A 14,266-nucleotide genomic window follows, 5' to 3' on the forward strand; every position below is an offset into this window, starting at 1 on the left:
GCGGATTGGAGACTTTTTGCTATATTCTGTTTGACTGAGGATGGCTGGGTGGTATTATGATGTGTAAAGCCATAGAGCTGGGCGCAGAGCGCGAGGTAGCGGTCGCATGCATGAACCGTATCACGAATGGTCTAATTGATGTGTAACTCTAGACGGCGTTTGGCCATAGACATGTAGAAACGAAACGGGTAACAAGAAAACCTATCTTATCAAAAGTTCACTTTTTCTCTCCGCTCTCTGTCTCTATTCATGCACGCGACTTTGCCGTGGTGAATCACTTTGACGGTAATTTAATTCATTTTATGGATTCATGTACCTCGTAGACATTCAACCGTCAAGAAGAGTCCTCAAGGTCTATTCAACACCTCATATGACACCAATTCATTGAACTCCACCAGTGGTATCCTTCGGTCGGGACAACACGTCCGTCCGATCCGCGTTGTATATTGACGCTACAATCACGGGGCAAAGTAGAGATCTGATCTTGTTTTAAGAAACTTCGTATTGAGCCCATAAAAACCGGGGTTCCTTAATGCCATCGATGCTCTTTACATCCCGCCAACTCCCTAACCGTGATGGAGAAACGATTCCTTTTTTAAAACTCTGTAGACAAATGTTAGCGTGTGCCCCGCACAAACAAAATTTGTGTCGATTAGCACTCGGCAGGCCAGTGGCGGTGCACAGCTCTACCCAGATACCAATGCCACAAGGTCGGTATAACGTACTGAGAGGGGTGAAGAACCATCGGTTCTTGCCGCTGGTGTATCGCTCCTCGAGCACCTTCTTGACAGTCTTCTTGGCGTCCTCGCGCTGAGAAACCTCCTTGAAGGTGTCGTTGGAGACGGCACCCTTGAGACCCTCGAGCTCGAGAGTGTAGCGAGTGGGCATCAAGTGGTTGTAGTTGATGACCTTGATGAAGGGCTTGATCTTGTTTCGCTTCTCCTGGCGGGTCTTGGACATACGGCGGGTGATCTTGGAGGGGTATCGCTCAATGCCGGCAACCAGGGCGTGACCGAAAGGGTGAGGCTTGTTGCCGTTGTCAACGGGCTGGATGATGACAACCTGTGAAGCAAAATCGAGTTAGCGATCATTGTTCCCTGTGGGACTAAACGGAATGTAAAATCGTGTCCCAGCATGTCGTTTCTCTTTTGTTCTGCGCCTCGAGATAGTCGTTCGTATACATAAAACACTTGAGGTGTGTTCTTGTTTCCCTTCTCCCCTCCCCCCAACCCTATCTTTATTTGATGGCGCAGAACTCGGGAGATGTAATGGCAGCACGAAATTGTCGTGGGCGTCGTACCTTCTTTCCGGCGTATCTGCCGCGGGTGATGATGGCGACTCGGCCGACCTTGAGGAACTTCATCTTGTCCGGCGGTGTGTTGTCTGCTGGTTAGTGAAGTTGCGAGGAGTTGTCAAGACAGACGTATGGAGATTGTGGACGGATTTTTTGATTTCGTCGCAAGCGAATGTGCGTGAGTGCACGGGCCATCGATAGGTCACGTGTCAGATAAGCCCCAACATGGAAATTGCAGTTCGAACTGGTACCGTATCGTGAAAAGAAGCACTACCAGTCTATCAACAGAAGTAAATGGTAAACTATAGAGATCTAATCGGACTAATAAGAGGAAGAATATATTAATGAGTGGAATGCTTGTACTTCAAATACAGTATAGATATTATGTATCATTAGGCGCTGCACGGCGATGCTGATTGTCGTACTACGAACTTAAGACAACTGCATGCCCGAGTTTATTAGAACTGCGATTGTTTGATTTGAAAGAAGCTCGCCATAGGTAGTCATGTACCTCAGACAAGGCATGCTTTCCATGCTATCAGCTTGATAGAATCGCCGTCTGTTAATTTCTGGGTTGCGTATACCAGCCTGTGGCCCCCAATGGGGAAAGGTTTGTTCTGACCATAAAAGGCAGTGGTCCTCCCAGGTGACAGAGAATTCACGACTGGAGGGAGGTCCTCGGTTCGATCCCGAGCATCGCTATGTTTAATGTTTTCTTTTTTTTATTGTGTCACGTGAGCAGACAACTTCCTCTCTAATGTTACAGGTGGGCAGAGTAAACTTCATTGAAGCATCTCATTCAGCCTAATTCTGTATACTTATTCACAATGCCTGCTGCACCAGCGTACATCATCTCTCGCGTTGCAGACCCGATTTTCGGTGTTCTGATCGGCCTCTCAGCAGCTGCTACCAGGATCAATCGTGAGGAGAAGGATAAAGGTCGAACAACTCAACAGACTCTTGAGGCTGCGCGGCGGTAATATTATCTCACATTACTTGCTTCATTGTTTCAAAAGCTAATTCTCAATCCAGACGAGTAGGGCTTTCTTCCAAGTCTTCTTAATTCAACCTGTCTCCAACCACTGGGTTGTTGTTCTCACCATGTTCAACTGTACAACTTGGCGTCATATTCGTTTTTAACTTTTTGGGATATCAAGCCTCATTATATATACACAGTCTATTCGCCAAACGATGGACCATATTCCTTCTTCATTGCTTCTCGCACGATTTGTCCGCAAAGCTTGGCTGTCGGGTTGACACTGACAGCCAAGCCTTTTGCAATCGGGTTGCCATATCTTCCTCCAAACGCAAGGTCCCGAGACGCAGCCTCCTCAAAGTCCAGCCTTTCCCATTTGGATTCATCAAGGGCCTCGTCGATATCCAGTGAACGTGTCGGCAATAGTCTGGCTGTCTTGAGATATAATGCAGCTCGTTGGGTGTGGGCCATTGATAGAGTGCGTGCGACCTGTGGGGAAATAGGTGTTGTTGTTGATGGTGGGGAAAGCAGGGTAATTGAGACCTTCATGTCCCCTAGAGCTGTAGTGGCAGCTTTTTTTCTTTCAGTCTGATCGGGATTCTCGATCAAAGGCATGGAGTTGTCCTTGCTATCCGATAACAGCATGGCATCGCCATACAATCGCCTCAGGATCTGGACGCGGTTGTTTCTGGCGCTGGCATAGTTGGGGTACTCAGAAATCATACCCTCGACTGCTGAAAGGCTTTGTTGATAGCCTTTGACGGCAGCATCTTTAGCTTCCTCAGCTGAGAGACTCTTAAGCTGCGCCTCAAGGCTTTGAATAGAACGGATGATTTCGCGCTCTTTTTCGACTACCCGCTCGTACACACTTGCATCTGTGATGTTTGGGTCGCGGGGTAGTGAGGAGTCAAGGACGATGCCGGCATATGGGTTGGATTCAGGGTCCTTGATTTTCTCAAGGATGTTGATGTCATGTTTGCTCAAGCACACGGAAGTCATGTTGGCCTTTGTTGAATAACGATTTGGCTGATAACACAGAGGCAACCTTGATCTAAAATATTGGAAAACCGGCAATGGGCAATATAATCAATTCGGGTTACGTTTGAAAAGCCTCAGTTCGGGAATACTCGGAAATCTGTCAAGACGTGATGAGGCAACGGAGATGGCGGTTGAAAAGGCTGGCAGGCGTTCTAAATATCATTTCTGATATTCGGCTTACACCAAGCCGACCTGCCATTGTTGGCGTCTCGGCTTTAGCGGGAGCATTCAATACTACGCGGCCAACCTCCACATCACCGATTATGGATATGGCAATCGCAAGGATGATGCTTCGGCCGACTTGTTGCTGACAGTTCCGCAGTCCTTGATATGATATGCCGCCAGGCTATGGTCGTTAACCCGCGTTGATGCCTATGGCAGTAATCGGCCCAACTCGGCTTGGTGCGGTTGGCGCCGCAGCGGGACACCGGCGGAAGGTTCCGCAGTAATAGCCTCACAACCTCTAACAACTACCTTCGGCACTACCGCCCATGAGATCGATCAACTAGGACATCTTGGCTCTTTGATGATATCAGTCAGGTCGTGGTCTGACGCGGAAGCCCCGCGCGTGACTCTTGAGCCTGCCATGACTGGAATGGCTTTGCTTTCTTACACCGCAATTGTCATTGGTCCTCAGTGTTATTCATACGGAAGACCCAACGAGGATGTTACCGATAGATCTGGCTGGTATTGACCTATCTCCTGCTCATCCTGGAAGGTGTCTTGGGCCGCACAATGCCTTCTCCAGGCGGAGGCGTTCCGTCAGATATGACAAAGAATAAAGCAAATACCTGTTGCTTCAACGGTTAAGCCGGCTTTGAATCGAAATCAGGATTTCTTACATATACGTCTGGACTCCCCCATCTTGTTCCTCATTATCAATTCAGCACATTCACGAATCAGTCTTCATAGCTTCTCAAAACCGCCACAAAAAACAACTTGACTTCAGCTTCAAACCTCAAATAAACGTTTACCCTATTTTGATATCAAAGGCTCACCTATCGAACCGTCTGTGTGTCAATGTCCCCTTCTGCCATCACCAACTCGCCTCCCCAGCAGGCTGTCCAGCCTACTACTGTTCCCATTGCCTCTTCTCTCGATCAAGTCGACAACACCTTTGCGGTTCAGCCGCCCCCTAACTTCACCGGATATGACCACATAACCTGGTGGGTTGGCAATGCCAAGCAGGCTGCCTCCTATTATACCAACCTCTTTGGCTTCAAGCCCATCGCCTACAAGGGTCTCGAGACTGGAAGCCGGTACTTTGCCTCATATGTGATTGAGAACAACGGTGTTCGCTTTGTCTTCACGTCGCCTCTACGATCTGAAGCTCACTTCCCTGATGATGAACCCATCTCCAAGTCAGACCGAAAGCTCCTCAAGGAGATGTATGCTCATCTGGAACGCCATGGTGATGCCGTAAAGGATGTCGCCTTTGAGGTCGAGAACGTCGAGGGAGTTTACCACAAGGCTGTCCAAGAGGGCGCCGTTGCTGTCCAAGACCCCAAGGTCAGTAAGGACAAGGAGCATGGCGCCGTCTCGACAGCTGTCATCTGCACATATGGTGACACCACCCACACCCTTATCTCTCGACAGAATTATACTGGGCCCTTCCTTCCCGGTTACCGTGCTTGGAAGAAGCACACTGCTACTGTGACTCTTCCTGAAGTTCCCCTGGTCCGCATCGACCACTGTGTCGGAAACCAGTCTTGGAACGAGATGGACTCGGCTTGTGCCTTCTACGAACAGTGTCTTTCATTCCACCGCTTCTGGTCTGTGGATGACTCCCAGATCTGCACCGAGTTTTCGGCCCTGAGCTCCGTTGTCATGGCTTCTCCCAACAATGTTGTGAAGATGCCCATCAACGAACCTGCCATGGGCAAGAAGAAGTCTCAGATTGAGGAGTATGTCATCTTCAACTCTGGTCCTGGTGTTCAGCACATCGCCCTTCTTACCCATGATATCATTGGTGCTGTCACAGCTCTCCGTGCCCGTGGTGTTGACTTCATCGATGTCCCCTCAACATATTATATCAACATGCGCCACCGTCTCAAGACTGAGCGTCGCAACTGGGAGCTTAAGGAAGAGTTTGAGACTCTTGAGCGTCTCAACATCCTGATCGACTACGATGAGGGTGGCTATCTGCTACAACTCTTTACCAAGCCTCTCATGGACAGACCCACAGTCTTCATTGAGATCATCCAGCGCGAGGAATTCGATGGTTTCGGGGCTGGTAACTTTAAGAGCCTGTTCGAGGCTATCGAGCGTGAGCAAGCTGAGCGTGGTAACTTATAAACGACCGGCTCTTTGCATTCCACGCATGACTGCGGAAACAGCAGTTTGTTTGCAAACCACATGTAAACCTGACCTAGTAACATTTCCAGAGGAGGATACAAAAATTCCGTTGAAGCACGAGACGAGTTTATGATAGCATGACGTTTATTGCGATGCTTGACCCAGATACACCGATGCTTGCAAGGCCTTTTACCTGCAGGACTATATAGACTGAAATGAAACTGAAAACTTAACAATAATTTTGATACCCCTTTTGCGCCGCTTGTGTGGCCGTGACAATGATGCTCATTCACGATAAGCTATTGTCAGATTAAAACTCCACAATTGTTTTATTAATTCCCGGGTATAAATATGATCCCTCCTCTTGGCATAAACAACCGTCCTGAAAACCTCATGTCATGGTAACATCGCCATTGGTATGCGCAGCCATACCATTCGTTTCGCCCGATGCAGCGGCACCATCAGTCTTTGATACTAAACTTTGGCAACCCGGACAGTTATGAACGACCTCGTGGGCAAAGACATCACAGTCGATACAGAAGTGTTGCCCGCAAACTTCACATGCGTAGCGTCCGCTCTCACTGACGCCTTTGGCTGTCTTTGGCGCGCCACTGTCTTCTTTAGTCTTGTCATGCCCTTTGTTCTTTGGTGGTTCGGGAAAGGGTGCAAGACATGAGAAGCAGGCTGCTGAGGTGGTGGCTTTGGCCCAGGGTACTTCGACCCAGTTCCGTAGCGGGAATAGATGGTGATAAGATCGGGCCAGATGCGTTGACAGAATAAGCGTGAGATCACACGACGGACACTCAGCGGGGATACGGCACACGCGAGCGCCGCAACGGGTGCAAAGATAGCCCTCGCGGCAAGGCTGATTGTGACAGGCGCAGTGACTCGTCGTCCCGTTTGGAACAAGCGTTCGGGATGGGAAGCCCATCATAAGCAGGCTGGCTGTGCTCTGCTCGGCCGTGCGCGTCACCGGAGGCGTTGTGGCTGCGAGGAAAAGCTCACGGAAGTGAACCTCGTCCATTGCGATATTGTATTGTGACTCATCGCCGGCATTTGTTCGTGAGCACAGGTCTGCACAGATGGCTAGATGTGCGGACAGTCCGACAATGGAAACGCGTATTCGGTCTGTGATGAGGTTTCCGATGGTCTCGTGGATATCGCCGGGGTCACTCGATAATAGGGCGCCGTAGATAATGAGGACTTCTCGCGTGCCGTGGGAGGGTGCATGGCTATGGTACATTAGCTTGATGGTTCTTCCCTGAAGGTGGCAGTATCAAACTCACAACAGAGCTCCTCGGCACATCTCAAGAGCGTTCTGTAAACTTGGGTTTCCCTGAGGATCTTGACTCTCCAATCCCTTCAGCTTGTCCAAATGTTCTGCTGGGTTTCCTCCCACGTCGCTGACTCTGACAGCGACGCCATCGCGCATACCAATAATGCCCAGCTGTGAAATAGGGTTCTGCTCAAAGAACTCCCGTACAAAAGCAGCCGCATAACTCAGAGTAAGACGGTATCTCGTCGGTAGAAGGTCCTTTTCCGTCATAGCGAACGACATGTCTAGCACAAGCACCATGTGCCGAATGATTCCTCTCTGCAGCGGTGTTGTGTCGCGTAGTAGTCGCTTTCGCTTCTCGGCCTCGAGCACGTTGAGACTCAGAACTCCGTCTTGGTCCTCCTCTGGTAGACCCGTCTCCCAGGTTCGTTTCGAGACTTCCCAAGCTCTAGCTGAATCACCTTTTCTTGATTTCGAAGATTTGGCTTTCGGGGCTTGAGGGTCGTCGTTGGTGACGCGATGGTCCATGAGGTCGTCGTCCGACATGTCACCGACATACTCGCCATCGGAGTCAGCCATGATCGTGCTTAGTTCAGTTTTATTTGTTGTATGTTGGAGGTAAAAGAAACAATGAATCGTGGGTATTGGTGGTGACGGAATTAAGTGTACAAGGCTGACAAGATTACACAGCCTTGCCGCGGCAGATCCACTCTTAAGATCTTTAGAGTTGATCGCCCAGCCAATGGTGCATGCGCAAAAACAAGTTTGAATTAGGCCAGGTTGTAAGTCGGCAGAAGCTTCACCTTGATTGCTTATTACTTACCTACCTACCTAGGTAACCTACCTTACATAGGTGAGTTGATATGTATATTTAGTGAACTATGCCTCGTTCCCGGTAAGGCAATGTAATAAGAATAACAAAAACATATTGTATTTGGGCTTCTTCCTTCACAAGTCTCTCCCTTATTCGCCGGGACTAACAATCTTTGGTCGTTAATCACGTTTCAAGATACAGGAGATATATACGTTGAGAATTGTTACTTAATTAACTGAATCTAACTTTGATTTCCTTATGCATTAGTCGCTCATCAGGGTATAACTACGATCGAAAACTAATCACTACTATATACAAGCCAAAGGGTACTAAATTTTCCCGTGATAGCATGTAAAAAAGACATAAACCAGCAAAATCTTGGCCAATAAATCCCGTTGGCAAAGCTGGACATAATTCCTCCTCTCGCAGGCCTAACAATAATCGCGTGCATGCCGCCATTCATGTAAAGTACCCAATCATTTGTCGTTCTATCGCATCCCCATTGAATCGCGTTGAATACGTTCAAACCACCCACAAACTCAAAATACTATCCTCATTTTGAAACTTCAAGCAAAAATTCATGTTCATAACGTGTGTACGTCGTTCGACCGTGAGCTGGGTCGTCGAGTGTAAGGAGGGATATCGAAACCGAAAAGAAGTACGCCGCCAAACGCCGTTCCAAGAGCAAAACCCGCAACAATATTGATATCAGTGCTGCATTAAGGGTAGGTGTTGGTGACAGGCATCGGCCAATCGTCCTCGGTGATGCTGGACCAGAAGACCCAGACCATGATAACTGAAAGCAGAGTGAAGAGGGTTTGGAAAAGAGAACCGTCAATCTTTCCGCTTGTTCCATCACATATGTACTTGCTGACGGCGTAGTTGAAAACTTGTCCGATGGCAAAAAGGAGCGCAGCGGCGGCCAGGTAAATCATAGGGCGCGTCTCGCCGAGAATCCGGACAACAAGGATGGCCTCGAGGACAAAGTAGGCGACGAGGAAGATCAAAGGGACAAGCTGATAAAGGACGTAAAGGGCGATGTTTCGGTTCCTAGGGCCATCGTAGCTCGAGTCCCAGTAGCCAGTCCACGAGAGGCCAGTGTCGAGGGCGATATAACCAGTTCCAATAAGTAGAACAGCAGCCGAAATGACAATGAGGGCGATCGAGAGAGGGGTACCGTCGTCGATGACCTGGTAGCCTACTACAGCATTGAGCATTAGAATCCAACATGTGGCAATGATCATGCCGATATGGATAGCGGAGAAAGCCTGATAATGTCAGTACATGGTTTGACAGACGTTGGTCAAGCTGGAAACTTACAACCCTAACAGTGCTGTTGAGAGGAAACTCTCCGACGGAAAAGATCTCGCATATGCTGATGATGATGTAGCCAATAAGGAATAACTGCATCTCCCTTCGACCAACAGCTGCTCGCTTCTTCTCCGATCGCAGCAGGAGAAAGCCGGCGGTGGCAATGGCAATGCCGGCAAGGAGGATAGAACCCAAGTTTCCGAGATGTCGTCCTCCGCTCAGAGAGATACCTGTGAGTTCACATCCTCCCCAGTCACCATTCTGGTCGTGTTTCGGAGACAGAAGCTATTGACGATCAGTAAAGGTCCCCATTGTTTTGCAGCTCCACTCCACCATGACGATTAATGGCGTAGGTAGATCATCAGGTAATGAACATACATTGCAAACCGGGAGAGTAGAATCTCTGCAAAAGTCCTGTAGCACATTGTGATTAGAATTTGACCTCAATGCTGTTGAACGACGGATAATCGAGGGCGTACATGAAAATTTCCAAATTCGGTAGACCCCATTGTGATTGCGGATGCGTAACTCCTCGATCAAAGGGGGTACATCCACTAGCAACCACAATTGGGGAGAGAAGTGTTGTTTAGAATCGACCGAGTAACGCAGCGAGGGCGGCGGACAAAGGAAACCGGTATCGTGGAATAGTTCGTCGAGTTTTCGTATGTGAAGATGTAAAGTGGAAACAGGGAAAAAAGAGAAACGAGGATTTTCCCGACCCCTTGTCGTGTTGAGGTAAATCGAGCGGTGGTTGAACTTGCTTGGCTTGAATTGACGGTGTCGTTGCTAGGACGGGGCTGCGGTGGCTGGTGGAACGACGAGCTGTAATTTCGCGGTGTGTCCAGACAGCTCCTCAGTTAAGAATGCACTGTAGCAGATTTGCGACAGACGGAAGCCTGGGATTGGAAACAGATCGGATTATTAGAAAGAGAAAAAAAAAGAGGTGATGCAAGATCTAAGCAGGTGCTCGCGATGACGGGCAGCAACAGCAAGATTGGACAGGACAGGATATTACAGAAAAAGCTGGTTTCCATGCGCGGACGCGAAGAAAGAGAGGCGAAACAGGCCAATATAAGATTAAAACAGCCCAGCGGGCCTTTAGCAGGTTTTTGGGTGGTCTGGTCTCAGCGGGAGCGGAGGAGTGGACGGCCCAAGGGCCATTTCAGGGCAGCTCCCAGGGTCGCATCACAGTTTAGCGTAGTCTAAACCAGAATCAGAACAATGCTGGCAGGGTCGAATTGGATGGCAACCTCCAAAGTTGCCTTGGCTTGCCTTACTGCTTTGACTCGATACCATGGGTTGTTTGGGCAAGTGCCCCACGAGCATCAACTTCCAGTTCCACTGAGTTGCCTTCTCATCATCACCCCCGGTAAACTAAAACGCAGGTACCTACCAGGGGCTATCTCATGCTCTCTGAGATTCTCGTCTGAGTGGTTACTTCCAGCGGATCAAGACTCGAATGTCAACAGATTTGTGGGTGATGATTGGTTCGGAACATCAAATTACGATGGGCTACGCTTGATGAGACCGGGGGTGTTCAGTGAGATTGCTGTTTGTTGCACTTTTGTTGTGTTTTAGGGTGTTGATACCCGTATTCTTCGGCAAATGCACTAATAAGCTACTAATGATGATCATGTCTACTGCTGTCTGAGGGGGAAGGAATCCAAGGGTGAATATGGCATCATGTCGTTAAACCATCGAACCCCTCAGTGATAGGGATGGAAAAAGACCAAGGGAGGGGGAGGACATTCGGTGATGGCGAAAGAGTCGTTAGGTATATTGCTTCTCTCATTCGTATCTGTGCATAATGACCAGGTTTGTCACTTTGATCAAATAACGTCACATTTTAACGGCTTCTTCCAGCCAAGACAGTGAGAGAAAGAAAAAACAATATGCAAGTCACCATGTGGGGAAACAGTACCAATGCGATTGAATTCAGCCACCACATAATTTGATGTGATTCGATGGAGTCTATATTTCTTATTCCTGAGTTCCTTCAATCTTGTATCTTTTCTTTTTCCTCATCATCGGTCTTTGCCATTTGATAGTCAACTGAGTATCGTGCCTGTCTTCTACCTACCTACTAAAGGTAGACGTAATTACTTGAAAGGATGATGAAAAAAGGCCGGACCTAGTGCAGCCGTTTCGTTTCACTCTACCAATTGCGGCCTAAAGCAAATTGCGCTCTTGGCACTTACATCAAAGGCGCTCTGCGTTCAATGCTCGGCGATCTTATTTTTGCGGTCGCTTTCGTGAGTTTTGGTGTCGAAAGAGCTGAGCTGCTTTGACTCTCTCACTTTTTGTCCTTTGCATTTGATGTTTTCAATTCTCCAGAGAATGAACACTTTGGTGTCTGAATACATCCAATAGACCCGGTCCCTGTCCAATATGTCGCCATTTAACTCCAATGACATGCCCTTGAACCTCCCATGCCTCCCCTCAAGATCAGGTCCGCCAAACTTGGAAGCTCGATTAGCCAAGGGAATCATCACTTTACCCGCCACACCCGACCAAAGAAGCTGTGTGGTTAATCGAGATAAAGCCAATCTGCTTGCAATTTCCTCTGGGATGTCATTTTCAATCTCAATCCGCTAACCCAGATCAGATCCGAGTTGTATCCGTACTCCTCTGTCGATCTATTGTACAACACAACGCACCAGCCACGTCGCAAGTGTGGCCCAGTTACTATTGTTGATTGATATTCACTGCAATTTCCCCTTGAGTAACTGTATTCCCACCATCTTTCTACCTAGGCTGAGATTCAAGGTTTCCCAGTTATTTGACATCAGCGTACAGCTGACAGCACTCAATTTGATCTTCGGTGCAGCCGACACCAACAGGCAGGGTCTTTGTTTCAGAATCATGACAATTGCTTCATTGACGCTTGTGGGATACAGGCGCAGCTCTTGACTACGATTGGTGCCTCAAGATTGTTTCAGGCCCGGCTTTCAACACCACAGCTGCATATCTACCTTGCTTCTGCGCTCTACCCCGAAGAAAAGGCAAGATGAAGATCTTTCTGAAGATCTAGACCTGGGTTTAGGTCTAAGTAGGTCATGCTCTCGTGTGGCGCAGCGGATTACACGTTGGCCCGTGGCTGTGCGTCACACTCCAGTCCTTCTGGTGCGGCAAAGATGCTTCACTTGGACTCGTGTGACTGCTTCTACGGTTGACACGTGTAACGGTGACGATTGGGAGGCAAATATTCTTATCTTCCACAAGTCGCCATTTCAAGTATTCTTTGACAGTTCGTGAAAACTCACAGCGAGTGCGGGGTCTTTTCTTGGGTTGTTAGTTCGCGAATCGCCAGGCAGTCATGCATAATGAGACAAAACGCAGCAACTAGGCAAGATATGAAACATTGGTTCGGCACAGCAAATAACTAGGCATTCCAGCAAAAAGAAAGTAAATGATAACTAGACTGACAAGTTGTGTTGACTCTTGTCAAATATCGGCCTCGTGGGTATAGGGTATCTCTAGTACCTATACTTGGCTTTTTTATTCTCTACCTACATCTCATACGGCTAAGTGAAGCCATTCAGTCATGATACAAGTCTGATTAGTGGTCTGTAAGTCCCTGAATTACATTCATTCATATAAATACATTATATGCTTTGAGTTATCGTGGTATTGTTGATGATTCAGCGCCCAAGATGGCTCCACATTTCACGATAGTAACAGTAAATACATCAACTTTGTTGGTCTAATAATAGTTCTCCGTTGTTTCTAGAACTAAGCACTTTGGTTACTCAAATTCTCGGTTTGTGAGATGAGTTGAGAGTATACAATAACATCCTGTTTAAGCGAGTGGATTTTATATGCGGAGTAACATCGACTGCAATGCACCGTTAAACTACGCAAAGTTAGTATAGACAGAAGAGGCTGCAAAGTTCAGGACTACACCCGAAGAGTCAAACCACACATAACTAAGCCGTATATTAGCAATATATTTAAAAACTGGTCTTTAATCTGTACCTGCAGCGGGATTGCCGCTCTGGACCCTTCATGTGTAACGTCGGCACTGGCACTTACCGGATAGATATAAAAATAGCAACCATGGGTTTCACATATATTGGCCAGCTGGAAGAAAGAGAGCATCACATACTTCAATTAATACGTAAGGATGAACGGGGCAGAGCACAGGTGTAAATCAGCCCTGATTTGCTGAAGATATACAAAGTGGCTGATACTCCTACTGTTAGTTGAAGAGAAATGTTACAACCAACGATACTATACTCCCAATCCGAACCTACTGCTAAAAGTGACATATGGCCCTATTTAAACCCCAAGCGTATAAATCGCATGTGTCCTTCTGCAACTAGTTTGTTGGTGATGAGATGATACCGCAGTTGTGGCTTGAGTATACATGTCCAAATTCGAGTCCGTGGGTAGAAAAGTGTTGGCGATACCTCTCCTTTCCCTGTATGTCTCATCAATGTTACCCCATTCTGCTTCCCATTGGCCTCGACGGTGTTTTCCTCGCGCCTCTCGAAGTAAACGTAGATGGTATAGGTGATACAGGACGTCTAGGCGAATATCTTTCTGGGGCTCTCCCTTCAAACCATTGCTCGCTGCTCGACGTTATGACAATCATGACACCTTGGTTGCTTTCTACAAGTTTCCGTACTGCAGTCCACGCAATTTCCAGTCCCAAGCTATTGAAAGCTGCAACGCTGATTAAGCCCCGAGTATTGAGATCTGTTAAAGCCTAGGCACTTTGAGAGAGAGCTCCTATTTTCTCCTTTGAGGATGAAGATGACTTCTCGAGCTACTGACATTGAGGCCCTGAAAGCCCTCATCTTCTGCAATCGATTCGCTCTCAAGAATTCGTGGGGCATTGTACCGAATAAACTGTAAGGCAGGTGATGTTATGTTCAACACTTGTGAGAAACTTTAACATATGACTTTGTATTCCGTAGAGCTAGCCATATTGGACAATATCTCTGATGCATGAGCATACTCCAAGACATCGATTGCACCCCTTGAGACCACTTATTGTCAACCAACTGCGTTGAATGCAGGCATGTCACCGATTCGGAGAATGTGGCACCTGTAAAATCAACAAATGAAGGTCGATTTCCTTGAAGATGGGCAGAAACATAGGTGTCTCGCCAGCGCGAGTGTATGCTGGTTTACATCGTCGAAAACGTCTTGTGGCTATTGATACGGACTCTCGTTTATTCCAGCTGATTTAGAAAAGACTGGATATATATCCATCTACTATCATCATCTCGGCTACTCCTTCGAAAACCCTCCTCTGTC

At 47.8% G+C, this 14,266-nt stretch overlaps 7 protein-coding genes across 7 annotated transcripts; 3 read left to right on the forward strand and 4 right to left on the reverse strand.

The window, feature by feature from the left end:
* Window positions 1-208: 208 nt before the first annotated feature.
* Window positions 209-1,434, reverse strand: EDB82DRAFT_515270 (ribosomal L27e protein family-domain-containing protein). The gene is made up of 3 exons (XM_065608978.1): window positions 1,301-1,434; window positions 726-1,062; window positions 209-603 (listed from the first exon to the last, which is right to left on the reverse strand). Exons 1-3 carry the CDS (start codon window positions 1,361-1,363, stop codon window positions 596-598), a joined length of 408 nt encoding a protein of 135 aa, XP_065463415.1. The 5' UTR covers window positions 1,364-1,434; the 3' UTR covers window positions 209-595.
* A 687-nt stretch (window positions 1,435-2,121) lies between these two features.
* EDB82DRAFT_529952 (uncharacterized protein) lies at window positions 2,122-2,357 on the forward strand (the record flags this gene model as incomplete). The annotated part of the gene is made up of 2 exons (XM_025738461.1): window positions 2,122-2,270; window positions 2,327-2,357. The coding sequence occupies 2 exons, from the start codon at window positions 2,122-2,124 to the stop codon at window positions 2,355-2,357; spliced, it is 180 nt and encodes a 59-aa protein (XP_025593220.1).
* Window positions 2,358-2,471: 114 nt separating this feature from the next.
* On the reverse strand, window positions 2,472-3,269 carry EDB82DRAFT_529953 (uncharacterized protein; the record flags this gene model as incomplete). The annotated part of the gene is made up of 1 exon (XM_025738462.1): window positions 2,472-3,269. The coding sequence occupies one exon, from the start codon at window positions 3,267-3,269 to the stop codon at window positions 2,472-2,474; it is 798 nt and encodes a 265-aa protein (XP_025593221.1).
* A 912-nt stretch (window positions 3,270-4,181) lies between these two features.
* EDB82DRAFT_515273 (Glyoxalase/Bleomycin resistance protein/Dihydroxybiphenyl dioxygenase) lies at window positions 4,182-5,843 on the forward strand. Its single transcript, XM_025738463.2, has one exon. It carries the CDS (start codon window positions 4,329-4,331, stop codon window positions 5,601-5,603), a length of 1,275 nt encoding a protein of 424 aa, XP_025593222.1. The 5' UTR covers window positions 4,182-4,328; the 3' UTR covers window positions 5,604-5,843.
* On the reverse strand, window positions 5,844-7,909 carry EDB82DRAFT_452380 (Ssl1-like-domain-containing protein). The gene is made up of 2 exons (XM_025738465.2): window positions 6,890-7,909; window positions 5,844-6,835 (listed from the first exon to the last, which is right to left on the reverse strand). The coding sequence occupies exons 1-2, from the start codon at window positions 7,456-7,458 to the stop codon at window positions 5,995-5,997; spliced, it is 1,410 nt and encodes a 469-aa protein (XP_025593223.1). The 5' UTR covers window positions 7,459-7,909; the 3' UTR covers window positions 5,844-5,994.
* Window positions 7,910-8,412: 503 nt separating this feature from the next.
* EDB82DRAFT_529956 (chitin synthase III catalytic subunit) lies at window positions 8,413-9,513 on the reverse strand (the record flags this gene model as incomplete). Its single annotated transcript, XM_025738466.1, has 4 exons — window positions 8,413-8,961; window positions 9,014-9,289; window positions 9,383-9,418; window positions 9,484-9,513. The coding sequence occupies 4 exons, from the start codon at window positions 9,511-9,513 to the stop codon at window positions 8,413-8,415; spliced, it is 891 nt and encodes a 296-aa protein (XP_025593224.1).
* A 646-nt stretch (window positions 9,514-10,159) lies between these two features.
* On the forward strand, window positions 10,160-10,826 carry EDB82DRAFT_323684 (uncharacterized protein). The gene has a single exon (XM_065607482.1). The coding sequence runs from the start codon at window positions 10,226-10,228 to the stop codon at window positions 10,580-10,582; it is 357 nt and encodes a 118-aa protein (XP_065463416.1). The 5' UTR covers window positions 10,160-10,225; the 3' UTR covers window positions 10,583-10,826.
* Window positions 10,827-14,266: the final 3,440 nt, after the last annotated feature.

Source organism: Fusarium venenatum, assembly GCF_020744135.1.
Source record: "Fusarium venenatum strain MPI-CAGE-CH-0201 chromosome Unknown EDB82scaffold_4, whole genome shotgun sequence".
NCBI lineage: Eukaryota > Fungi > Ascomycota > Sordariomycetes > Hypocreales > Nectriaceae > Fusarium > Fusarium venenatum.